Below are 27,921 nucleotides of genomic sequence, written 5' to 3'. Positions count from 1 at the left end.
TTTAATAGTTATCATGATCCATGAGACAAAACATATAATTCTTCAGGGTATTTTCTTTCCTATTCCCAAAATCTCTCCTGTAGCACTATCAAGGTGGCCAGAAGGTCAGACTTTTATTTAATAGATGCCTGAAATAGTTACATATGCCTAAAGCGAAAATATAAATTAACTGCATGGAAGTAAAATTTCTCTGCCATTATTTATTTGCAAATACCTGGAAGAACTTACCATTTTTGTCTGTCTTTGTAAAATTTAAAATCTAAGAAAAAGAAGGCTGTAAAGACTTTTAAAAAAAAGCTTCCCAAGTCTTGGTTTCAAAAATCAATTAAAAGCTTAGCCTGTTTCTGGAACTCACTGAGAATTTGCCCATTGTTCAAGACCAAGCTTCTCCAAACCCCACCCAGTTTTTAGGACAGGCACACTGTCCTTCTGCCAGAAGATCCTACAGTACATGAATAAAAACTTTTTGTGCAAATTTATTTTATTTCAATTGATGTTTGGGAGTTGTTAAACATTTTTATTAGTTCAGGCATATGTATAATAAACATACAATATATGAACAAGTAAAACAGTAAAATTAAGGTTTGTAACATTCCTGTTGCTGCTGAATTTTCAGTTACACAAATGGAAAGGCAAGAAATTAAAAATCAAGGCTGTACACGTCCTCTATCTGGTAAAAAAACCAAAAACCCACATATGGACCAAGCAGTTCTGTGATTTATACTTACCTTAATTTCTTCACAGATGTACAACCCGCTCAACCATTTACCAACATACAAAAAACCAAGTCAATTAATCAGGGTAGTTCTTCTGCATGACGGGAAGCTTTATTCATTTCAGAACTGAATTGGCTACTCTTACAAAAGTATGAGTTTACCAAACACTGTCAGCCCCAGTGTTGATCAAATCTGGCAGCCCCTACTCGGGCAAAATTCCCATTGGGCCAAATACTTGAGTTCCTACTCAGTTTTTACTCAGGCAAACTCCCATTAACTTCAGTGGGAGTTTGCCTGAGAAAAAATGAAGGGGCAATTCTGCAACCCGATGTCCTACTGAATAGTATTTTTTCACACTAGTAGTTGATAGAGTTGTTTTTTAGACTGCGAGTCCATTGATCTGCATTTGTTCGCCACGTGGACGGCATTGGTCATGCCAAGGAACTTAATGAAGATTGTGTGAAGGTTGCCCTTTTTTCTCTGCAGAATTTCTGAAAAACCTAGGTCAGCATGGCTGCAACTGGCTGATGCGCTTCTTCACCAACGAGCATGCCCTTGGCCAAATGCCCAAAGTATGACAACAGGTAAAGGTCACTGCTGTCCTGAAACAGGGGAACATAGCCAACGATCCAAAAAACTACTGGCTAATATCACTACTATATGTAATGTACAAGCTCTTGGAAAGGATGCTACTTGAGACTTACACCCATCTTCGAGGACTATATTCCTAAAAAATAATCTGAGTTTAAACCTGGATGAAGCACCTGTGGTCAGGTAACTGCACCGACAACATACATTGAAGCCATCTATCAATGTCGACTTAAAACAGCAGCAGTCTTTGTGGACCTGTCCTTGGCATATGACATGGTTTTGCAGGACAGTTGCTTCTGAAAGTGTCAAAAATAGCACGTTGCAGAATAACATCACACCCACTGACACTTATGCTGACCAACCATACGTTTTGTTCACATGTATTGGAACAGACCAGCAGACCTCATCTACTGAACAACAGGTTCCAACAGGGATCTGTCACCATCACTCTCCAATATTTGTATCAGTGATATTCCATCAACCCAGTTATGGAGATTTGAATATGTGGATGATCTCACCCTTGCCATCTTAGTGAGCACATTAATTTCAGTGGAAAGCGTCCTCACAAAAGATCTGAAAAAAAAGCAGGCATACTGTTGGCTATGATGACTTCAACTGAATTATCAAAAGACAGCTATTTCCGCGTTTCACCTTATCAACCAACATGCAAAGAAGCACCTGAATGTCACCTTCTGTGATACCAAACTCACGCACAAGGATTTCCCAAAATATCTTAGAGTGGTTCTGGATCATAATATCACATACTGCTGACATCTGACAAAGACCGCTGCCAAGATAAAAGCTAGGAACAATATAAGCCACAAACTAGCTTTGGGCAGCAGATGCTCATGCCTTGCGGATAGCCACCTTGCCCCTTCTCTTCTGAGCAGCTGAATGTTGCACATTAGAATGGGCAGGTAGCGTATATATGAAATGTGTCAATGTTCATTTGAACACTGCTATGAGAATTGTCACAGGAGTGCTGAAGTCACAGACATTCTGGCGTCCCATCCTTGCGATATCTTACCACCATCCCTCTGAAGAAAAGCAGCAATAATACGAGAATCATAGGACTGGAAGGGACCTTGAGAGGCGTAGTCCTGTCCCCTGCACTCATGGCAGGACTAAGTATTATCTATACCATAGCTGATAGGTGTTTGTCTAACCTGCTCTTAAAAATCTCCAATGATGGAGATTCCACAACCTCCCTAAGTAATTTATTCCAGTGTTTAACTACCCTGACAGTTGGGAAGTTTTCCCTAATGTCCAATCTAAACTGCCCTTGCGGCAATTTAAGCCCATTGCTTCTTGTCCTATCCTCAAAAGTTAACAAGAACAATTTACCTCCTCCTCCTTGTAACAACCTTTATGTACTTGAAAACTGTTATCATGTCCCCACTCAGTCTTCTCTTCTCCAGATTAAACAAACCCAATTTTTTAATCTTCCCTTATAGGTCATGTTTTCTAAACCTTTAATAATTTTTGTTTATCCACATCTTTCCTGTAATGTGGCATCCAAAACTGGACACAATACTCCAGTTGAGGCGTAATCAGTGTGGAGTAGAGCAGAAGAATTACTTCTTTTGTCTTGCTTACAACACTCCTGCTAATACATCCCAGAATGATGTTTGCTTTTTTTCCAACAGTGTTACACTGCTGATTCATATTTAGCTTGTGATCCACTATGACCCCCAGATCCCTTTCAGCAGTACTCCTTCCTAGGCAGTCATTTCCCACTTTGCATGTGTGCAATTGATTGTTCCTTCCTAAGTGGAGTACTTTATATTTGTCCTTGTTGAATTTCATTCTATTTCATTCTCAGACCATTTCTCCAGTTTGTCCAGATCATTTTGAATTTTAATCCTATCCTCCAAAGCACTTGCAACCCCTCCCAGCTTGGTACTGTCCACAAGCTTTATAAGTGTACTCTCTATGCCAGGGGTGGGCAAAGTTTTTGGCCTCAGGACCACATGTGGGAATACAAATTGTATGGCGGGCCATAAATGCTCACAAAATTGGGGTTAGGGTGTGGGATGGGGTGAGGGCTCTGGTTGGGGGTGCGGGCTCTGGAGTGGGATTGGGGATGAGGAATTTGGGGTTTAGGAGAGTGCTCTGGGCTGGGACCGAGGGATTCGGAGGGTGGAAGGGGGATCAGGGCTAGGGCTGGGGCAGGGGCACGGGAAGGGATGCAGGCTCCGGTTGGGGGTATGAGCTCTGTGGTGGGGCTGGGGGATGAGAGGTTTGGGGTGCAGGAGGGTGCTCCGGGCTGGGATCGAGGGGTTTGGAGAGCAGGAGGGGGATCAGGACTGGGGAGTGGGGAGAGGCTCAGGGGTGCAGACTCCGAGCGGCGCTTACCTCAAGCAGCTCCCGGAAGCAGTGGCATGTCACTTCTCCGGTTCCTACGCGGAGGCACAGCTAGGCAGCTCTGCACGCTTCCCCATCTGCAGGCACTGCCCTGCAGCTCCCATTGGAGCACTGCAGGGGACCACTGGAGCACATAGGAGCTGGAGCAGGGCCATGAGGCTGCTTCCCGGAGCCGTGTGGTGTGGCCCCGGACCCAGTGCCCCGGCCAGAGCAGGGCCAAGCTGTGTGGTGCAGCCCCCCGACCCAGCGCCCCAGCTGGAGCGCCGGAGCGGGGCAAGCCCCAGACCCCGCTCCCCAGCGGAAGCTTGCGGGCTGGCCTGCGGGCTGTAGTTTGCCCTCCCCTGCTCTATACTATTATCTAAATCATTGATGAAGATATTGGAACAGAACCAGACCCAGAACCTATCCCTGTGGGACCCCACTCGATATGTCCTTCCAGGTTGACTGTGAACCTCTGATAACTGATCCCTGGGAATGGTTTTCCAAACAGTTATGCACCCACCTTATAGTAGCTCCATCTAGGTTGGATTTCCGTATTTTTTTATGAGAAGGTCATGCGAGACACCATCAAAAGCCTTACTAAAGTTAAGATATACCTCATCTCTTGCTTCCCCCCTATTCACAAGGCTTGTTACCCTGTCAAAGAAAGCTATTAGGTTGGTTTGACATGATTTGTTCTGTTACTTATCACCTTATTATCTTCCAGGTATTTGCAAATTGATTGCTTAATTATTTGCTCCATTATCTTTCCAGGTACTGAAGTTAAGCTGATGGGTCTGTAATTCCCCGGGTTGTTCTTATTTCCCTTTTTATAGATGGGCACTATATTTGCTCTTTTCCAGTCCTCTGGAATCTCTTCCATCTTCCATGACTTTTCAAAGATAATCACTAATGGTTCAGGTATCGCCTCAGTCAGCAACTTGAGTATTCTAGGATGTATTTCATCAGGCACTGGTGACTTGAAGACATCTAACTAGTCTAAGTAATTTTTAACTTGTTCTTTCCCTATATTAGCCTCTGATCCTACCTCATTTTCACTGACATTAGCTATGTTAGTCATCCAGTTGCTGCTAACCTTTTTGGTGAAAATCGACACAGAAAAGTCATTTAACACTTCTGCCATTTCCACATTTTCTGTTATTGTTTTTCCTTCCTCATTGAGTAATGGGCCTACCTTGTCCTGGGTCTTCCTCTTGCTTCTAATGTATTTGTAGAATGTTTTCTTGTTACCTTTTATGTATCCAGCTAGTTTAATCTTGTTTTGTGCCGTGGCCTTTTTAATTTTGTCCCTACATACGGTACTTGTGTTATTTGTTTATATTCATCCTTCGTAATTTGACCTAGTTTCCACTTTATGTAGGACTCTTCTTTGAGTTAGCTCATTGATGATCTCCTGAGTAAGCCAGGGTGATCTCTGGCCATACTTCCTATCTTTCCTAGGCAGTGAGATAATTTGCTCATATGCCCTTAATAAGGTCTCTTTGAAAAACTGCCAACTCTCTTGAACCATTTTCCGCTTAGATTTGCTTCCCAGGGGATCTTACCTACCAAATCCCTGAGTTTGCTAAAGTCTGGCTTCTTGAAAGCATTATCTTTATTATCCTCCTACCATTCCTTAGAATCATGAACTCTACCATTTCGTGGTTACTTTCGTACAAGCTGCCTTTCACTTTCAAGTTCTCAACCAGCATGACAGCGTAATAATGAATCCAGATTTGCCTATCTATGAAGATCTCCAATACCCCCCTCACTCACACCAAAATGCCACCTTAAGTCCAGAAACCCTTTCTGAATGGCAGCCAAAGTTCTAAAAACCTTGGTACTGTTACCAAAAGACAAGTGACAGAGGCTGTGGGAAAATAGTGGGGTCAAGAATCAAGACCTATTTATGGATCCTACAGACCAACCACCTGACTTCACCATCCCATATAAGATATGGATCACAGTGAACTGCATCAGAACCTCACCTGGGCATTGCCATTATCTACTGCATAAATGGAAAATGAAGGGCAGCCCAAATATGTGAATGTGGATAAGATATCCAAACCATAGAACATCTAATGAACCACTGCCCTTTAAGATCCTTCTCCGGAGGGACAGCTTTGATTCATTCCATGTCACCACAGAATCATAGGATTAGACGGGAACGCAAGGGTCATCTAGTCTAACCTCCTGCCAAGATGCAGGATTTGTTGTATCTAAACCATCCAAGACAGATGGCTATCCAGCTTTCTTTTGAAAACCTCCCTAGGCAGTCTGTTCCATTGTCCTACTGTTCTTACAGTTAGGAAGTTTTTTCTGAGATTTAATCTAAAGTGGCTGAATTGAAATGGAAATAGAGTGGATGGCAGAACTGGATGTCAATCTTTAATGTTGTTTTTCAAGTTGCTGTACAAAAAAAGAAAACTAGTGAATAAGTGCTACTCAGTGTGACTAAAGCCTTGTTTTATAATGGAGGTTTTCACCAGTTACAGTCACTAGTGGCAGGGTATCGCTGTAGCTGGACCAGTGCAGACTCCTAATGTAGACAAACAAAACCATTATTTGTACTAGTGGAGTTCATGCTGGTTTCAAGCAGAGGTAAAGTCCACTGGTGCAAATAGTGATTTTGCCTGTCTATGTTGGGGGTTGAGAGGGTGCATCTCCACCAGTCCATGCTCACCAGTGGTGGCAACCTTGGCACATGCCAAGTAGGTGAAAGATTGCCAAATGGAGCCTGACTAAGGATCTCAGGATTTGGACTACGGAGTTTTGCCTGGGTACAACTGTAGGAGTAGGTCAAAATATATTCATTGATATATATAGCATAAGAGAAGGGATGTGTGTCAGATTCAATATTCAGTGAGCTAGACATTACCAGGTTATAAGGGGGACTTTAACTACGCAAACATCTGTTGGAAAAGTTATATAGTGAAACACAAAATGTCCACTATGTTGTTGGAATGTACTGGGGACAACTTCTTATTTCAGAAAGTGGAGGAAGTAACAAGGGGGATAGCCATTTTAGACTTGATTTTGACTAACAGGGAAGAATTGGTTGTGAATCTTAAGGTTGAAGACAATTTGAGTGAAAGTGATCATGAAATGATAGATGTAATGATTTTAAAGAAAGGGAAGAGTGAGAACAGCAGAATAAGGACAATGGTCTTCTAAAAAGCAGATAGGAAGTATAGTAAGAGGCCAATATGGCAAGAGTTCTTCAATTACCTGAATATCAAAAATGAATCCTACTGTAGTGGTCCAGTTCTGGAGTGGTCCAGAACTGAACTATCTCCAGTGGTGAGATAGTCTTCAGGCTAGGTCCACCCCGGCGGGCCGAGCCATACGCAGTCTGTGATTCGGGGTCCGTCTAGCAGAACTAATCACACAACAATAGTCTGGCTGCTGTCCCAACCCTTGGGTTAGCCTTCAGCCGCTCAGCTGGGGCTGACACCAATTAACAGTCTGAGGCCCCCGCCCTTGGGGAGGGGCCAGGCTAGTAGCAGGCTATAGCCTATGCCTCCAGGCCAAGGCAGCCAGCAGTTATACACTGTCACAGTCAATAGCCCTAGCTCTTTGGGCCAGGCAGAGCAGGGAGAAGGCTTTAGCCTAAGCTTGGGGCTCAGGCAGCCAGCAAACAAACAATCAATAAGTTCTAGCCCTCTGGGAGAGGCAGAGAAGGGAGCAGGCTTTAGCCTAAACTTTGGGGCTCAGGTAGCTAGCAAACACATACAGTCTCAGGGTTCAGGTAGGGGTGAGCACACACATAGCCTAGGGGACTTCAAATGGATTGCGCACCCAGCAGGCTGTGTAGGGTACTGATGGGGTGTTCAGGGAGTACAGGTATCCTGGCCTAAGGTGGGGAGTCAGCCACCCCAGGGTTTGGGCTACCAGGGGGATGCAGGCCCTCCCTACTCCACCGCATGCCAGCCAAGGGCCCTAGCAGTGGCAGAGAAGTCTGCCACTGGGTCGGCGGAGATCCAGCCATAACACACCAACCTAGAAGCAGTCAGCCCTGTAGCCAGCCAGTCGTCAGCTGTCCCTGGGCTACTTTCTACTTCCCCAGGGTTGGTACCTTGTTATCCCCCAGTCCTCAGGCTCCTCTGGGTAGACAGCCGATGGTAGTCCCAGCAACTCCTCATCTGGGTCTGTCTCCTCCAGGGTTAGGGTGCAGCAGAACGTAGATTCAGCTCCTGGACGCCACAGCAAGGCAGAGGCATCCATTTCCTCTGCTGGCTCCCATACAACTGAGTTGCAGGGCCCTCCCTTTATACTTCCTGCCCTGCCCCAGTACTTCTGGTGAGGAGGGCGGGGCGGGTTCGGCTCCACCCACCAAGGGGAGTGTAGTGGTCCCTCGCGCTCTAGTCTGGAGGGAGGCCACTCTGCCTCACTACACCTACAAAAAGTGAAACATGGACAAAGTGCTAAAATTGAGTACAAAAGAATTGCACAAGCAAGTAGGAACAAAATCAGAAAGGCTGAGACAGAAAATGAGTTATAACTACAAAGGGATATAAAAGGCACTATGAAGAGATTCTTTAAATACATTAGGAGCAAAAGAAAGACAAAGGAACATGTAAGAGCTAACAACAGACAACACCAAGAAGGCTGAAGTGTTTAATAGCTATTTTGCTTCAGGTTTCAGAGTGGTAGCCGTGTTAGTCTGTATCAGCAAAAACAACGAGGAATCCTTGTGGCACCTTAGAGACTAAGCTTATGCCCAAATAAATTTGTTAGACAGTAAGGTGCCACAAGGACACCTTGTAATTTTGCTGTAGTCTTCTCTAAAAAAGTTAATTGTGACCTGGTGCTTAACACAATTAATGTTAACAACAAGGGGAAAAGAACATAAGCCAGAATAGGGAAATAATAGGTTAAAGAATATTTAGCTGTATTCTACTTAGCAATACTTGATTAAATTCATCCTAGGATACTAAAGGAACGAGCTGAAGCAATCGTGGAACCATTTGTGATTATCTTCAAGAACTCATGGAGGATGGGTGTGATCCCAGAGGACTGGAGACCGGCAAACATAGTACTTACCTTTAAAAAGGGGAACAAAGAGGACCCCTGGAAATATAGATTAGTCAGCCTAACTTCAATACCTGGAAAGATACTGGAGCAAATTATTAAACAATCAGTTTGCAAGCATCTAGAGGATAATAGTGTAATAAATAATAGTCATCATGGATTTATGAAGAAATTATGCCAAACCAACCTAATTTACTTCTTTGACAGAGTTACTAGCCTAGTGGATAGTGGATAAATCAGTAGACATGATTTATCTTGATTTTAGTGAAGCTTTTGACATTGTCCTACATACGGTCTTATAAATTAATGAGGGAAAAGAGGTCTAGATGAAATTACTGTAAGGTAAGCACACAATTGGTTGAGAAAATATACTTAAAGAATAGTTGTCAATGGTTCGCTGTCAAACTGGGAGAGCATATTATAAAATTTTCAGATGACACCAATCTAGGATGGATTGCAAGCCCTTTGGAGGACAGGATTAGCATTCAAAACAACGCTGACAAATTGGAGAATTGTTCTGAAATCAACAGGATGAAATTTAATAAAGACAAGTGTGAAGTCCTTCACTTAGGAAGGAAAAGACAAATGCACAACCACAAAATGGGGAATAAGTAGTACTATTGAAAAAGGTCTGCAGGTTATAGTAGATCACAAATTGAGTATGAGCCAACTTAATGCAGTTGTGAAAACGGATAAGATCATTCTGGGGTGTATTAACAAAAATGTGCCACCTAAGACACGGGAGGTAATTGACTTGCTCTATTTGGCACTGGTGAGACCTCAGCTGGAGTACTGTGTCCAATTCTGGGCTCCATACATCAGGAAAGATGTGAATAAATTGGAGAGAGTCCTGAGGAGAGTTACAAAAATGATAAAAGGTTTAGAAAACCTGATCTATGTGAAAGGTTAAAAAATGTGGCTTATTTAGATTTCAGAACAGAAGACTGAGAAAGGATCTGATAGATTTCAGATATGATGATAAGGGATGTAATAAAGAGGATGGTGATGGATTGTTCTCCATGTCCACTAGAGGTAGGACAAGAAGTAATCAGCTCAATCTGCAGCAAGGGAGATTTAGGTTGGATATTTGGAAATACTTTCAAACTAGGTGACTATTTAAGTACTGGAATAGGCTTCCAGAGGAGGCTATGGGATCCCCATCATTGGAGGATTTAAGAACAGGTTAGACAAACACCTGTCAGGGATGGTTTGGTCTTAAGTATATTTGGTCTTGCCTCAGCACAAGGAGATGAACTAGATAACCTCCTGAGGTCCCTTTCAAACCTACATTTCTATGATTCTACATTTGTTGGTAAGCATTCTGTGTAACCAAATGCTGGTGGGCTGCAGGAAAAATCAATTGCTGGCATTCCACAAAAGTTCACTCCACATGGAAAGTGTGACCATTTTTTGCCTCAAAGGCCTGAAGGATGCTTGTTTTTAAAGTAATTTTCTCTTCCCCCTTCCCTTTAGGTCTGGCCTGCACACATCTTTTGTACATGAACAGCTTTTTTAGTTAGGAGTGTAATTTTTTTCAACCAAAATAGTTATTCCAGTACCACTCTTAGTGTGGATGCAGTTATATGGCATAAAGGTGACATACAAGTATAGCTTATTCCCCTTTCCATGGGGAAATAAGCTATACCAGCATAAGAGTATGTCTACACTACGAAATTAGGTCGAATTTATAGAAGTCAGTTTTGTAGAAAGCGTTTTTATACAGTCGATTGTGTGTGTCCCCACACAAATGCTCTAAGTGCATTTAGTCGGCAGAGTGCGTCCACAGTACCAAGGCAACCGTAGCTATCCCACAGTTCCCACAGTCTCCGCTGCCTGTTTGAATTCTGGGTAGAAATCCCAATGCCTGATGGGGCAAAAACATTTTCGCAGGTGGTTCTGGCTCCCCCTTCCCTCCCTCCCTCCATGAAAGCAACGGCAGACAATCATTCCGCACCTTTTTTCCTGGGTTACCCATGCAGATGCCATACCACAGCAAGCATGGAGCCCGCTCAGCTCACCATCACAGTATGTCTCCTGGGTGCTGGCAGACTAAGTACTGCATTGCTACACAGCAGCAGCTCATTGCCTTTTGGCAGCAGACGGTGCAGTATGACTGGTAGCTATCGTCGCCCATACTCCTGGGTCCTCTTTTAGCCGACCTTGGTGAGGTCGGTCAGGGGCTCCTGGGCAGACATGGGAGTGACTCAGCCAGGTCATTTCCCTTTTAAGTTTCGTCTCATGGCGATTCAGTCCTGCCGGCATTCGTACTGCACCGTCTTCTGCCGAGCACCCAGGAGATAACGATGGCTAGTCATACTGCACTGTCTGCTGCCAGCAAGATGTATAAAATTAGATGAAGTGGATCAAAACAAGAAATAGACCAGATTTGTTTTGTATTCATTTGTATTCATTTTCTCCCCCCTCCCTCCGTGAAATCAACAGCCTGCTAAACCCAGGGTTTTGAGTTCTATCCTTGAGGGGGCCATTCTGTTTCTCTTGATGCAAAGCCACCCCGTGTATTGATTTTAATTCCCTGTAAGCCATGTTGTCAGTCGCCCCTCCCTCCGTCAGAGCAACGGCAGACAATTGTTTCGCGCCTTTTTTCAGCGCAGACGCCACAGCACTGGGAACATGGAACCTGCTCAGATCACTGGGGAAATTATGAGCACTATAAACACCACGTGCATTATCCAGCAGGATATGCAGAACCATAACCTACAAGAAAAGCGAAACCAGGCGAGGAGAAGGCGACTGCAGTGCAGTGACGAGAGTGATGAGGACATGGACATAGACTTCTCACAAAGTACGGGCCCCTGCAATGTGCACATCATGGTGTCAGTTGGCAGGTTCATGGCGTGGAACACCAATTCTGGGCCCGGGAAACAACCACAGACTGGTGGGACCGCATAGTGTTGCAGGTCTGGGACGATTCCCAGTGGTTGCAAAACTTTCGCATGCGTAAGGGCACTTTCATGGAACTTTGTGACTTGCTTTCCCCTGCCCTGAAGCGCAAGAAATACCAAGATTAGAGCAGCCCTCACAGTTGAGATGCGAGTCGCGATAGCCCTGTGGAAGCTTGCAATGCCAGACAGCTACCGGTCAGTCGGGAATCAATTTGGAGTGGGAAAATCTACTGTGGGGGCTGCTGTGATGCAAGTAGCCAACGCAATCAAAGATCTGCTGCTATCAAGGGTAGTGACCCTGGGAAATATGCAGGTCATAGTGGATGGCTTTGCTGCAATGGGATTCCCTAACTGTGGTGGGGCCATAAACGGAACCCATATCCCTATCTTGGCACCGGAGCACCAAGGCAGCGAGTACATAAACCGAAAGAGGTACTTTTCAGTGGTGCTGCAAGCACTGGTGGATCACAAGGGATGTTTCACCAACATCAATGTGGGATGGCTGGGAAAGGTACATGACGCTTGCATCTTCAGGAACTCTGGTCTGTTTCAACAGCTGCAGCAAGGGACTTACTTTCCAGACCAGAAAATAACGGTTGGGGATGTTGAAATGCCAATAGTTATCCTTGGGGACTCAGCCTACCCCTTAATGCCCTGGCTCCTGAAGCCATACACAGGCAGCCTGGACAGTAGTCAGGAGCTGTTCAACTGTAGGTTGAGCAAGTGCAGAATGGTGGTAGAATGTGCATTTGGGCATTTAAAAGCGCACTGGCACAGTTTACTGATTCGTTTAGACCTCAGCGAAACCAATATTCCCATTGTTATTACTGCTTGCTGTGTGCTCCACAATATCTGTGAGAGTAAGGAGGAGACGTTTATGGCGGGGTGGGAGGTTGAGGCAAATCACCTGGCCACTGATTACGTGCAGCCAGACACCAAGACAGTTAGAAGAGTACAAGAGGGCACGGTGCGCATCAGAGAAGCTTTGCAAACCAGTTTCAGGAATGGCCAGGCTACGGTGTGAAAGTTCTGTTTGTTTCTCCTTGATGGAAACCCCCCCCCCCCCCCCCCCCCCCCCCCCCCCCCCCCCCCCGGTTCCATCTACTTTCCTGTAAGCTAAGCACCCTCCCCTCCCCGCTTCGATCACCGCTTGAAGAGGCAATAAAGTCATTGTTGCTTCACATTCACGCATTCTTTATTTATTCATCACACAAATAGGGGGATAACTGCCAAGGTAGCCCGGGAGGGGTGGTGGAGGAAGGAAGCACCGGGTGGGGGATGGAGGAGGGAAGGACAAGGCCACACAGCACTTTAAAACTTTAAAACTTATTGAATGCCAGCCTTCTGTTGCTTGGGCAATCCTCTGGGGTGGAGTGGCTAGGTGGCCAGCGGCCCCCCCCACCGCATTCTTGGGCATCTGGGTGAGGAGGCTATGGGAACTTGGGGGGGAGGGTGGTTGGTTACACAGGGACTGTATTGGCGGTCTGTGGTCCTGCTGCCTTTCCTGCAGCTCAACCATATGCTGGAGCATATGAGTTTGATTCTCCAGCAGCCTGAGCATTGACTCCTGCCTTCTTTCAGCAAGCTGATGCCACCTATCATCTTCAGCCCGCCACCTCTCCTCACGGTCATATTGTGTTTTCCTGCACTCTGAGATTGTCTGCTTCCACGTATTTTGCTGTGCTCTGTCAGTGTGGGAGGACAGCATGAGGTCAGAGAACATTTCATCGCGAGTGTGTTTTTTTCGCCTTCTAATCTTCGCTAGCCTCTGGGAAGGAGAAACGTATGCAGCTGGTGGAGGAAAAAAAAAGGGAGAGTGGTAGTTAAAAAGACACATTTTATAGAACAATGGGTACACTCTTTCATGGTAAACCTTGCTGTTAACATTACATAGCACATGTGCTTTCATTACAAGGTCGCATTTTGCCTCTTATTGCGGGTATGCCAGTTTGGTGTGAGAGATCACTCACACATGGCCAGGCAACAGAATTTGGCTTGCAGGCAGCCGTGGTAAGCCACAGTCTTTTGGCTTCTTTAACCTTCATAATATGTGGGAATGGTTTCAAACAGCAGTGCCCTCATTTCCCATACGAAGTAGCCATGGGGTTGGCCATTTAAAATGGGTTGGCAATTTAAAAGGAGGGCTGAGGTTTCCCGGTTAACGTGCATCAGAAACCCAACCAACCACTCTGCCCCCCACATACACCCAGTTCTCTGGGATGATGGCTTCACCCCTCCCCCCACCACGTGGCTAACAGCGGGGAAGATTTCTGTTCAGCCACAGGCAAACAGCCCAGCAGGAACGGGCACCTCTGAATGTCCGCTTACTAAAACCACCCTATTTCAACCAGGTATCCATGAATCATATCACTCTCCTGATGGTAACACAGAGAGATAAAGAATGGATGTTGTTTGAATGCTGGCAAACACCGGGACCATATGCTGCAATGCTTTGTTCTGCAGTGATTCCCGACGATGTGCTACTGGTAAAGTGTCCTACCATGGAGGACAGAATAAGGCTGCCCTCCCCAGAAACCTTTTGCAAAGGCTTTGGGAGTACATCCAGGAGAGCTTTATGGAGATGTCCCTGGAGGATTTCCGCTCCATCCCCAGACATGTTAACAGACTTTTCCAGTAGGTGTACTCGCCGCAAATGCCAGGACAAATTAATCATTAAACACGCTTGCTTTTAAACCATGTATAATATTTACAAAGGTACACTCACCAGAGGTCCCTTCTCCGCCTTCAGGGTCTGGGAGCCTGCCTTGGGTGGGTTTGGGGGGTACTGGCTCCAGGTCCAGGGTGATAAACAGATCCTGGCTGTTGGGGAAACCGGTTTCTCCACTTCCTTGCTGTGAGCTATCTACAACCTCCTCCTCCTCATCATCTTCCTCACCCCCAAAACCCACTTCCATGTTGCCTCCCACTCCTTGGACGGAGTCAAAGCACAGGGTTCGGGTAGTGGTGGCTGCACCCCCTAGAATGGCATGCAGCTCATCATAGAAGCGGCATGTCTGGGGCTCTGAACCGGAGTGGCCATTTCCCTCTCTGTTTTTTTGGTAGGCTTGCCTGAGCTCCTTAATTTTCACGTGGCACTGCTGCAGGTCCCTGTTATAGTCTCTGTCCTTCATGCCACTGGAGATTTTTTCAAATACTTTGGCATTTTGTCTTTTCGAACGGAGTTCTGCCAGCACGGATTTGTCTCCCCATACAGTTGTCAGATCCCGTACCTCCCTTTCGGTCCATGCTGGAGCTCTTCGGCGATTCTGGGACTTCATGGTTTCCTGTGCTGATGGGCTCTGCATGATGACTGTGCAGGTGAGCTCGCCACGCTGGCCAAACAGGAAATAAGATTCAAAAGTTCGCGGGCCTTTTCCTGTCTACCTGGTCAGTGCATCTGAGTTGAGAGTGCTGTCCAGAGCGGTCACAACTGAGCACTCTGGGATAGCTCATGGAGGCCAATACCGTTGAATTGCATCCACAGTACCCCAAATTCGACCCGGTAAGGCCGATTTCAGCGCTAATCCCCTCGTCGGGGGTGGAGTAAAGAAATCGATTTTAAGAGCCCTTTAAGTTGAAAAAAAGGGCTTCGTCGTGTGGACAGGTGCAGGCTTAAATCGAGGTAACGCTGCTAAATTCGACCTAAACTCATAGTGTAGACCAGGCTTAAGGATTGTATAAGTATATATGCATCCACAGTATGGGGTTGAACTGCATTAATTATACTGGTGTAGTGAAAGCAATCTAACTTTCACGTGTAGACAAGGCCCTAGAAATATTAGGAATGTGAAGTCTTGTCTTCCCTTTTTGTTGGAGTACTTCTTAGATGACTCAGAAATGAGGATTGAGAGAATTCTCAGCCCTTAATTTATGAGAAGTTGTTGAATCCTTAACAAAGAGAGCTTTTTTCACAAATGTTTTGTTGTAACACCTATTTAATTAAAAGAAAAGAGTTTTAAGAATATTTTCTCCTCAGATAATCAGATTTTATTTCCTAAGCATCTGTAATATCCAAATCCCAACAAGTACTCCAATAATTCTCCAGTTGTCCAAAGAATCTTCCAGGATAGACAAGAATTGAAATTTTAATGAAAAGCCAAAGGGGGAAAAAAGTACACAAAAAGAATACAAGCTCAGCGTTTTGTATTACCTTTTGACTGTTATTTTACTTAAATAGAATAATATAAACAAAAAGCTTTAAAATGTAGAAACTATGTAATGTGGAGATTACCAGAAGTTATGGTAATGTGCTGCATTTATCAAAATAATAATATTAATAAATTTTCAACATAGCAAGTATTTCTGCAGAAATATTATGTTTTGTCTTTGGTCACTATTGATCCTAGTTATTACTTATAGCAATGTTATGGATATAGGGTTGAGTTCTGTAAACATAACTTCACTGGGACTGTTCACATCAGCGAAGTTACTCATGTGCATAGTGTTTCCAGGATCAAGCTCAAAAACAGCAGTGACATTACATAGTAAATTTCACTGTATAATAGCAAGAAGTCTATAATATGTGAACAGATTTATATAATCTAATCTCAAATCATAAAAAAGAATTGTAAACAGAAAAGAAGGAGTGCAAGGACAATTATTGGGACATGTACAGTTGTACATCCAAAAGTCATAAATTATTGCAACATATAACTCATTCTTAAAATTATTGGTTCTACTTATCAACAGGGAGGAGATTTTTCCAGTGCACTTAATTCACTGAAGGCCCATGTAGCATTTTGATAAATGCCAGGTTTGCACTATAAGCTTTTAGGTTCTTAATTTTAAGTTTGAATACACAGAGTAAGCAAACTCATACAAATCCAGGTTTCAAACAGATTAATACAAGGCAGAATATAAAAATCAAAAAGTAAAATACCATCAATCTAGTAGTAATGGTGTGGGTATAGCACAAGATGGTAAATTCATCCATCGTCCTCAATTCAAATAGCCTTAATCACTGAGGAAATAAGTTTGGTGGAATGCATGAACAATTCTCACAGTATTAGACAGTAACAATAGTGTCAGTACTTCGTACCCTATGACTGTAATTGAGTAAGAAGACTCAGTACCAACCCTTCTAGAGTTTTAACCTGGTTACAGAGACACTATTAGGAAATGACTAGTGATTACACGACACCTTTTTGCCATGTTGTAACCAGGTCAGGAGCCAACCATACTTGGTTATAGCTCTAGTGTAAATGTGATCAGAGTTATTCTCCATTAGTATAAGTTATCAGTTTAAATAGCCTTAAAACCAGTAGTTACAGATAGAAATGTGATGAAAAGAAACCTTCAAGGAATGTATCTTTTTATTTTCAGAGATGCTTGGGAAGTAAGCACACAACATTCATTAACATCAGTGGGAGCTGTGTGCCTAAAATCTGTTAAATTCTGAAAATGTAAGGAGCAGTGATAGAATATTTCTTTCTGTGGCCCTTATTAAAGAAATCACAATAGTGCCAGGAGGGCCTGTTTAGGATTAAGTCCTTGCTGTGCTAGGCTCTGTACAAACTCAACAACAGACACAAATATTGTCCTCTAGGCTACTCTGTTAAAAGGCAAAAAGTAAAGAACTTGTCTCCATTCACAGCTGTAGTTCTGCCCAGAGGACTAGTTAATTAAGCAAATGGACATAATTTTAAGTATAGATGAGAATGTGCTAGACACAGGACGTGATTCTAGAGTTGCTGCCTATGTGTGACTCCTATGGAAGTCAATAGGTGTTAAAATAGAACAGCAAAATCAGGAACTCAAAATCCAAGTGATCAGAGAGCCATTCAAGGACCATACTGAAACACAACTGAGCCAAACTGAAACAAAAACAAACATTTTATGAAAATCACCTGTGTATCTTTTCCTTTTGTCAACTGAAGGATGTTATTATTTATACTATATCAAAAATGTGCATACTGTTTTACAGTCTAGTAAAACACAATCGACCAAATGTAGTGGTACACATGCAGTTGGAGCATACTAGTAAACCTGGCTCACTGTCTCTGCTAAAATAGCTTAAAATAGAAGTTAAGTCAAAAATTACAGCAATAAGTTGCCTTGATTATTAATGTATGCATCATCAGAATTACATAAGATATTTCTGGTTTGTAGGCATTGTGGAAGAAAAATGTTTTAAGAAGGTTGGCCGCAAAATAAGATGTTGCTCACATCATTTATGTAAATCTTCATAATATGTTTGTTCCTCTCCTTTCTTATATACCTTGATCAGCAGTGAAATAGTTAAAAATGTTGACATTTAAATTATCATCACTGGGCATCCGAGGGTTTGTCTTCACAGCAATAGTTAGAGCTAGTTACACTTAAAATGTGTAGGTAATCCACCTCCCCAAGAGGCGGTAGCTAGGACAACGGGAGAATTCTAGACCTAGTGCTATCTAAATTAGGGGTTAGGTTGATTTTAACTGCATCAATCAGGGATGTGGATTTTTCACACCCCTAAGCGATGTAGTTATGATGACCTAATTTCCTAGTGTTGACCAGATTTTAGCTTGAGTTAGGGCACTGGTTCTTAACCAGAGATACATGTATCCCTGGGGGTACACAGAGGTCTTCCAGGGGGTACATCAACTCCTCTAGATATTTGCCTAGTTTTACTACAGGCTAAATAAAAAGCACTAGCAAAGTCAGTACAAACTAAAGTATCATGTAGGCAATGACTTGTTTATACTGCTATAGATACTATAGACTGAAATATAAGTACAGTATTTATAATCCAATTGATTTATAATTATATGGTAAAAATGAGAAAGTAAGCAATTTTTCAGAAATAGTGTGCTGTGACACTTTTGTATTTTTATGGCTGATTTTGTAAGCAAGTAGTTTCTAAGTGAGGTGAAATTTGGGGATACTCAAGACAAATCAGACTCCTGAAAGGGGTACAGTAGTCTGGAAAGGTTGAGAGCTACTGAGTTAGGGAAAAGCAACATTTTAAAAGCTACAGCAGTGCAGTTGCACTACTGCAGCATGTCAGTGTAGACCAAGGATGGGGAACCATTTTTCTATCAAGGGCCATTGATCCACAGAAAAAAATCAATCATGGGCTACACACAGTCCCACGGGGGGAGGCGGAGGCTTGGGGCTTCCACCCACAGTGGCGTGAGACAGCACTCGTGGCTCAAGCCCCGTGAGGGGGCGCGGAGGCTCAGGGCTTCCCCTAGGCTCCCAGGTGGGGTTGGGGTGCAGGAGGGGGTGAAGGTTCCGACTGGGGGTGCAGGCTTTGGGGTGGGGCTGGGGATGAGGAGTTTCGGGTGCGGGGGGGGGGCTCCAGGTTAGGGCCAAGGGGTTTGGCGTGTGGGAGGGGGTTCCGACCTGGGGCAGCGGGTTGGGGTGCTGGGTTTGGGAGGGAGTTAGGGTGCTGGAGGGGGTTCCGACCTGGGGCAGTGGGTTGGGGTGCAGGTGCGAGCTCTGGGAAGGAGTTAGGGTGCAGGAAGGGGGGTTTCAAACTGGGGCAGGGGATTGGGGTTCAGGTAGGGATGTGGGGTCTGGGAGGGAGTTTGGGTGTGGGAGGGGGCTCAGGGCTGGGGGTTGAGGTGCAGGTGGGGGTGTGGGGTCTGGGAGGGAGTTTGGATAAGGCAGGGGGTTCTAATCTGGGGCAGGGGGTTTGGAGTGCGGGCTCCAGCCAGGTGGCACTTACCTGAGGCAGCTCCCAGTCAGCGGCACTGTGGGGCTAAGGCAGGCTCCCTGCCTACCCTAGCCCGGCGCTGTTCCCGGAAACAGCCGGCATGTCCGCCTCCTAGGTGAAGGGGCGGCCAGGGGGCTCTGCGCAGTGTGTGCTGGCCAGGTCTGCAGGCGCCGCCCCCACAGTTCCCATTGACTGCAGTTCCCGGCCAATGGGAGCTGCGGAGCCGGCACTGGGGCAGCACGCGGAGCTTCCCTGATCACCCCTCCGCTCGGGAGCTGTGTGGGTGGGGGGCACTGATGCTCGGGCTTCTGGCCCGCAGTGTGGAGACTTGCCGCGGGCTGGATTAAATTAAGTAGCGGGCCACATCTGGCCTATGGGCCAGAGGTTCCCCACCTCTGATGTAGACATTACCCAACACCAACAGGAAGGATTCTTCCATCAGCGTAGGTAATCCACCTCCCCGAGAGGCAGTAGCTAAAACGATGGAAGAATTCTTCTGACCACCTAGTACTGTGTACACCAAGGTGAGATCGGTATAGCTACACCTCTCAGGGCTATGCAGTTGGATTTTTCACCTGAGAGACATAGCTATACTGATGTAAATTCTTAGGCCTTGTCTACATTGGCAAGTTTCTGCGCAGTAAAGCAGCTCTCTGCACTGTAACTGCCAATGTGTATACACTGCCAAGCCACTTAGTGTGCAGAAACTGTGCAGTTGCAGCACTATAAAAAAAAACACCCTGAGAACAGGCATACAGCTTTCTGCACTGGGGTTACAGTGCCGTGGTGCCAGTGTAGAAACCCTGGTCAATTACAGCGCTGAAATTGGCCTCTGGGAGGTGTCCCACAATTCCTGTTTTCGCCTCTCTGGTCGTCAGTTTGAACTGTACTGCCCTGCCCTCAGGTGACCAATTGTGAGCTCCACCCTTTAAATTCTTTGGGAATTTTGAAAGTCCCTTTCCTGTTTGCTTGATGACACGTGCAGTGGTCTCAGCACTTCTTTCCAGCTGACCATGCCTGCTCTACGCACGAGGCGATCCCCCACTTGGAGCAATGCCGAGCTGCTGGACCTCATCAGCATTTGGGGAGAGGAGGCTGTCCAGTCCCAGCTGCGCTCCAGCCATAGGAATTATACCTACAGGCAGCTTTCACAATGCATGACAGAAAGGGGCCATGACCAGGACACACTGCAGTGCAGGGTCAAAGTGAAGGAGCTGCAGAATGCCTACCACAAGGCATGGGAAGCAAACCACCGCTTCGGTGCTGCGCCCACAAGCTGCTGGTTCTAAAAAGAGCTGGACGCGATACTCGGTAGCAACCCCACCTCCACTCTGAAGGCCACTGTGGATACTTCGGTGGCTTGTGTGCCAGTCGAGAGTGGTCCTAGCCAGGAGGAGGAAATCTTGGATGAGGATGTGGAGGGGGACCCAGAGGCAGAGGATGATTTGGAGGTCAGAGATGCATGCAGCCAGGAGCTCTTCTCTACCCTGGAGGAGGCTAGCTAATCACGGCTGTCGGAGCTTGAGGAGTCCCTGGTAAGTGGCTTCGATTTTGGGAATTGCTGAAGCGAGTTATTGGGGGCAGGAGGGTTGCAGAAAGCAGGCTTGTTTCTCAATGATGCGTGTACCACCACATGCCTAATTGAGCAGCGGAACAGAGTGTTGATTGACTCCCTCACTTCATGGGAATCTGCTTAAGAGATCTCCATGAAACTCTCATGGGCAATTCGCTGCTGCAGGTTCTTTGGCAGAGCTGCTTTGTTTCTTGCCCCATTAAGGGTAACTTTCCCGCACCACTCTACTGTCACTGGACAGGGGGACCATTGCTGCACACAAGTGAGCCGCATAAGGGCCAGGACGGAAGCCGCAGCCTTGAAGAAGACCCTCCCTTGATTCCCTGCTCATCCTCAGCAGCGAGATATCTTCCATAATGAACAGCCTGTGGAAAATGTGGGGACAGTAATGATTATAAGGCCCCCCACTACAGTGCTGGCTGTCCCCAAGAGCCACGTGCCCAGTGTACAGTATGGTCCTGGAACACTGATTTCCCCTGCCCCTGTGGTTACTCACCATTTTGGGGGTCTTGTGGCTCATGTGTGCTTGCTGGGGTCAGCCAGTTAGTGACAGGTATGTGAATAGTGGCTGTGTTTTAAATCACTGAATCAGTGGTCTGTGTGTTGCGAACAGTACTGCTTCTGTAATATGTTTCATTTTGGCTTCACAGATATGACCCTGGGAGCCCAGCCTCCCTCTTTGTTATCACCAGCTGAATGGCTGCGCAGAATTAGAAAGCGGCCACAAAAAACTAAAGAGGACTTTCTGCGTAATGTCATGATGCACTCCATGGCCGAAAAACAAGAATTGAAGGAGTGGCAGGACACCGAGAAGAGGGACTGAAAGGAGAATTCAGCGTGCCAGAACAAAGCCACAGAGCGGCTCTTAAACCTTATGGAGCGCCAAGCAGACATGCTCCAGGCGCAACTAGCACTGCAAACCTAGCAGCTCTGCGCCCACCCTCCCCTGCAGCCACTGTCGCAAAACTCTTTCCCATGCGCCCCCCAGACACTGCTAAAACACTCCTATCAATCCCCTGCCTCCAGTCTGTGCCTGCTGCATTCCACTCCTACCCTATCACAGTCCAGCCCTGCAGACTCCCAGTACCCACTGCACTCAACACCCATCCCTCTGCAGTTTAGCCCTGCTGAAGTACAGTACCCCCTGCACTGTACTCCAAATGACAAGGTTGCATATGTTACCTGGACCTACACAAATCTTTAACTGTCCCAGGACCCCACCTACTTCTGGGACCCTCCCTTCCCCCATCACCCACAGTGCTGACGTGTTTTTTTGTTTGTCTCTCTCCTCTGGTTGTTTTTTAATAAAAAAATTGTTTTTGTTCAAAAGCAGTCTTTATTCCATTAATTGAAAGCAAACAGAGCCCTGCAAAGCAACAGGCAATTTTCTTAAACCTTCACAGTGCATCATCTGCACCAATCACAATTACCTTCTAGCATTACAAGCACTGCACTCCCAAGCATAGCAACAAATATTAGTGACTTTCAGCTTCAAATTGCTACCTCAAGGCATCCCTGATCCTTATGGTCCCACGCTGCACCTCTCTAATAGCCCTGGTCTCTGGCTGTTCAAATTCAGCCTCCAGGTGCTGAGCCTCAGTGGTCCAGCCCTGAGTGATGCCTTCATCCTTCCCTTCACAAATATTATGGAGTGTACAGCATGTGGCTATAAACATAGGAATATTGTCATCAGCCAGGTCCAGCCTCTCATAAAGGCAGAGCCAGCCGGCCTTTAAATGGCAAAAAGCACACTCAGTCATTCTGCACTTGCTCAGTCTGTTGTTGAACCGCTCCTTGCTGCTGTCAAGGTTCCCCATGTATGGCTTCATAAGCCACGGCATTAAAGGGTAGACAGGGTCTCCCAAGATCACAATGGGCATTTCAACTTCCCCTATGGTGATCTTCTGGTCTGGAAGAAAGTCCCTGCTTGCAGCTTCCTGAACAGGCCAGTGTTCCGAGAGATGCATGCATCATGCACCTTTCTGGACCAGCCTGCGTTAATGTCTGTGAAACGCCCACGGTGATCCACAAGCACTTGGAAAACCACGCGTCTCCGATGACGGGGCAGCTCTCATTCTCTTGTCCTTGTGCCACAGGGCTGGGGCGAACTCATTGCATAGTCCCATGAATGTGGCTTTCATTATCCGAAAGTTCTGCAGCCACTGCTCATCATCCCAGACATGCATGACGATGTGATCCCACCACTCAGTGCTTGTTTTCTGAGCCCAAAAGCGGCATTCCACTGTGGTCAGCACCTTCGTGAAGTGTTAGTGAGAGCAAGCAGCATATTGGTCAACAGTGTGGGATGCATTCCTGCAGACCGAAGAGGCAGAGTGCGCAGTACACAAACCGTTGAAAGATGGCACCAAATGCAGATGGAAGCACAGGGATTGCTGGGATGCGAAGCAATGCATCATCGGGCATTGGGACAGGACCCAGGATGCCCTGCGACCCCCTCTGCCTTCCCAAAACTCTTAGCAGCAGAAAGAGAAATGCCCGGGGGGCAGCTGCCCAGAGTGCACCGCTCTGAATACCGATCCAAGTGCCACAAGTGTAAACACATTATTGTGCAGACAGCTGACAGTTTCAACACACAACAGCGGTTTCCCAACTGCCGGCAATATAACTCTGCCAGCGTAGACATTAGTGTAGATCAGGCCTAAGTACACTCAAGTTACTGCACTCCAGCTAGGCTAGCTCAACTGAGAAGAGCATACTGGAGTTACACACAGAGTAATGTGATTAGTAGCACAAAATGATTGGATTAGCTTCTGATGAATTGTAATTTGAGCTGTTGCATTTCCACAGCATTACTAGCTCATGCATCAGGATCGCTGGAGGGATCTTCAACTCACCCCTCTCTCCCTGAGGGGCTAGCTTGTTTGTGTTTAAATCACAATTTAATTTGAGCGAGAGGTTTTTTGTGTGGACATGAGTGAGTTAGGGGTAACACTCCAGCTAACCAGGCTGTGAAAACACTCCCTGAGTTTAACAGTCCACTTAGATAAATGGGGAAGTTCATACCTCTCCAAACTATTGTTTCAGGCTCTCTACAGGCAGACATTATTGCATCAGCTACACTATAGTATTTTATAATTTATCTTCTCAGTCTCAATGGATAGACTTGCCTTTAAAAAAAATTAAACCTGAGAATCTAGGGCCTCATCCAAAACCGATTGAAGTAATTGGAAAGACTTCTATTTGCATTAGTGGGTTTTGGATCAGGCCCCTGGAGAACAAGATGGTAGCTGTAAAAAAAAAAAAAAAAAGACAAAAGATCAGGTGGCAACCAATGGCAATTCAAACCCTAAAGAAGAACTGAATGAGGCAAGATGGCAGAGTTGAAACAGGTGGGTAAAAATTTTACTTTCTTGGGGTTTCAGTTTTAGGATTTGCCTACACATTAAAGTTGTTCTAGAATAGATAGGTTGTAAATTTAAAGCAGAATAGCTATTCCTGAATAACTCCATGTGTAGATAAGCCCTTAAGGGCTTGCAAGGAAAAAAGCAGGAAGATGGTAGTGGATGAAGGAAACAAAGGGATAGTAAATTGCAGATTTGATGGAATAGAGGGCAAGTGAAGAGACAAAAGCAGAGGAGTTACTGGGATTCAGAGTAGAACTGTGGAGGGCTTTGAAGGAAAAGGAACTTCCCCCAAGTCTGGGTCCATGCAGTCCCTAGGAAATTGTTTTATTATTGAAAACACCGTAGCCAGAAACCTAATATCCAGTATTTTATAATATTTGATAATATTTGTTATGCTCTCACTACAGGTATTTTCATTTACAAAATGGCATGAATGAAAACTGATCTGATTGGCTAATGAGGATTCCAGTACATATCAGCTGATTAATCAATCACTCCATACTTTTCTACCTTGTCTCAAAAATATATTTTCAATTAAGTATTCAAAGTTATAAATTATTATAACAACTTATAAATACTGTGTAGCAAATACAAAAAAATGCCCTGGTGAAAGTAAAAATGTAATTTCTGAGATCTGTCAGAATTAATTAATTTCAGTTTAAATGCTCTGCCTTTCCTCTACTAGTAGCCATTAGCTTGTAGGTATGTCATTAGGATTCAGTCCGGCTCTTGACTTGATTGGGAGCAGAATCAGGTGTTAAAATCTTGGTTTTGTAAAAACAGAAATGGTTTCAGAACTCAAAGCTAAATATACCATCCAACTGCTTTACTGTATCCTAAGCAAGAGCAATGGTACCTCTGATACCACAACCCTACCACTCAATCCTCATAGGGAAACAGCTGAGGGAATAAATGGGAGGGAGGAACAAGAGGCGGGAAAGGTGAGAACAAGAGAGAGAGAGATGGCAAGGGGGAGAAAGGGAATCTGCTTTTGATGTCACAGTTCTATCAACTCATGAATTTTTCATGGATGCCAACTAGTTCTAAAATAATGCAATACTGGCAACCCCAACAATTCAAAAATCATGATATTGGCTCCAGAATCATTAAATTTTAATAAGGAATTAATTTGGGGCTTATTTTATTTCCTGTCTTTTCAGCCTTCAGGGTGCTCATTTTCAAGCTTTTGTCTGCAACCTCCAGAGGTAGAAACTTTTTCTTAAATTAAAGCTGAGATTCCCATCTAATCATGTCTCCAGAAGTTAGAGCTTTAAGAAAAAGTGATATACTGCAAAATTCACCATGAAATCACAAGAATTGGCATTGCTGAATGCCATTACCACAGTATTTGTAGTTCAAAAACTGTAAGGTTTTGATGCAAAACAGACAAAAACATGATTTCAGAGGAGCTTGTTAAATACTTTTTTTTAAATGCATTCATTTGCAATCACATTTCTGCCTTTACTACAAATTAATTTACAATGGAGAGTGAAGGCCACTGGCAAATGGAGAAAATAAAAGTGTAGGAAATTTGGGGTGGACTTGTGACAAATCCTATTAATAGTTTAAGCTAAACATGTTGTAAACTGACTAAATGCAGGAAATAAATATAGCTTAAAATGTCAATGACCAAAACCATACTTTCCACCCAGCAGAATAATTCAAACTCTGTATCATGGAAACTTTCATTTAGGCTTTGATCCTGCAAATTACACTAGTCCAGATCACTGCACCTGCATGAAGTGTCAGTGAAGTCCATGGACTTTTGATAAGCACAGGGGACTATTCAAGTGCACCTATTTGCAGGATCAGGGCTTTAGATTGTAAACTCCTATTTAGGCACCAATCCTTCAAATACTTATATGCATGTGAATAATTCTACTGAGTTAATAAAGTCATTCATGTGTTTTGCAGGACTGGCACCTTACATTTTAAAATCCTCAGGGTATGGCATCTAGCAAACCTGAGTGCTCAATCAACATATTTAAAATACATTTATTGAAATAAATCCACTTAAGAACAATAACAACAGGATGTGCTTTAGTAAGGTAGTGCCTGCCTGTCCTTAGACCAGCTGAGCTGAAGGTAGCAGGTCATGCTTTGTGACCCAGGCACCCCCAAACTGTGTATGGGAATTATACTTGAGAATAATTTTAACCACAGTATACCTCCATGTTCCACCTGAACTCATACGGAAACATATCATTTTGGTCTTAAATAATGGAAGAGAGACATTTCTCCATAATTGTACTACCAGCACTAAAGCCTCTCAGATTGCAATTTTGTGTGAAAGAGACTATAAAGTACTTTGATATTTCTGTTCCTGGTGAATTGAGCATGTACTGTATGGCCAGTGGCTTTTCCCAAAGTTAAGAAGTCAGCGAGGGTTTTGTGTGAGTGTGCGCAGAGAGAATTTTCGAAGTAGCAACAGTGATTTCTGAAGAGAGAAGAAAATGTGACACGGTATTTGAAAGGTCTTTATTCCCGTCTTTAAACAAGAACTCCCCCGTTAGCAGCAGCTTTCTCTAGTGTCAAAGTGACGTGTCATTAAAATCCCAACCTGCTTGGGTACCACGCGATGAGGAGGATCCAAGTCCTTGCCCCATATAAGTCACCTCCCTCACTCTATAGATCTTTAGGCTGATAATTCAAAAATGGAGGATGAGTCTTCTCAGCCATTAATTAATAATGTAGCTCTCTGTCTTCCTGTGTGACACACGCGAGAAGGCACTGGGCGGCCAATAAAGATGTAGGGTAGAGAAGTGAAAAGCTCCTCCCAGCAGCTCTTCCTCATTGAGCTGAAGAAGTAGATCAAAAACTTCCCAGGAGCTGAGGGGGAAGACAGCAGAGCAAGAGGAGGAAAAGAAGCGAGGAGAGGAGATCTCTTCATATCCCACCCAGACAGAAAGGGGTCGGGACCCTATTAAACAGCAGGTAGGCAGGAGAAGGGGAGACCCCCATTATACACCACCCAGACGGGCGGACAAGGAAGTCCCCATTACACACCAGCCGGGAATGAGAAGGGTGACCCCATTATACCCTTCCCGGCAGAGACGCGTGTATGGGGGGGGGGGGAGTCCCACTGGACACTAGCCCGGCAGGAAGCAAAGGAGGAAGAGAAGTGATCGCCGCTCCCCCTCCCCCCGTGTTTGCTGTGTAGGGAGGAGGACGCAGCGGCGAAGGGGGAGTGGAAGTTGGTGTCAGGCCCGGCGTGTGCAGGTCAGAGGCGGGGGAAGGGGGTGACCCTGCGGCCGGGGAACCGGAGGAGACAAAGCGCGATCGCAGCAGCCGGGGTATCCCCGAGCCAAGCACGTTGTGTGACTCCGGGGCGGGGGGGGGAGCCGCCTCCGCCTGCTGCTCGGCGTCATGGCCCCATTGTGAGGCAGGAGGAGGAGGCGGGGGAGGAAGGATCCGCAGCTCCCTCCTCGCAGTCCCAGGCAGGCAGCGGCGTGTCAGGCACACAAAAGGCTGCCGCCGGATCCCCGTGCCGCCGCGACCCGAGCTCCTTCCCCGGCTCTCCTGGGGGGAGGGACACGCCGGGCCCCGCTCCCTCCTCCCCAGGCCGCCGCTCGCTTGCTCGCACTCACTCTCATTTTCCCTCCAATTTGAAGCGGGTCGGGGCAGGAAGGAGCGCGCGGAGCGGGGCGATGCCGTTGCTGCACCGAAAGCCCTTCGTGAGGAAGAAGCCCCCCGCCGACCTGCGGCCCGACGAGCGCGTCTTCTACTGCAGGGTCACCAACGAGATCTTCAGGGACTACGA

The 27,921-nt window shown here is 45.5% G+C and overlaps 1 protein-coding gene and 1 long non-coding RNA gene across 6 annotated transcripts in view; one reads left to right on the top strand and one right to left on the bottom strand.

Annotated features, from left to right (window-relative positions):
• Positions 1 to 56: 56 nt before the first annotated feature.
• On the bottom strand, positions 57 to 27,857 carry LOC119566442. The gene is made up of 3 exons (XR_005225550.2): positions 27,749 to 27,857; positions 7,726 to 8,046; positions 57 to 1,880 (listed from the first exon to the last, which is right to left on the bottom strand). It is a non-coding gene; the product is annotated as an uncharacterized LOC119566442 (long non-coding RNA).
• The window catches only part of BAZ1A (bromodomain adjacent to zinc finger domain 1A), a 115,077-nt gene continuing 114,943 nt past the window's right edge, over positions 27,788 to 27,921 (top strand). For all 5 annotated transcript variants that reach the window (XM_037900594.2, XM_027827556.3, XM_007065259.4 and 2 more), the window contains exon 1: positions 27,788 to 27,921. In XM_037900594.2, coding sequence (XP_037756522.1) covers positions 27,809 to 27,921 — 113 coding nt within the window. In that variant the 5' untranslated portion in view covers positions 27,788 to 27,808.

The sequence above is a fragment of the Chelonia mydas genome, chromosome 6 (genome assembly GCF_015237465.2).
Source record: "Chelonia mydas isolate rCheMyd1 chromosome 6, rCheMyd1.pri.v2, whole genome shotgun sequence".
In the NCBI taxonomy this organism is placed as follows: Eukaryota; Metazoa; Chordata; order Testudines; family Cheloniidae; genus Chelonia; species Chelonia mydas.
Note: the sequence above shows the minus strand (reverse complement) of the source record. Positions and strands in the feature narration are given on the sequence as shown.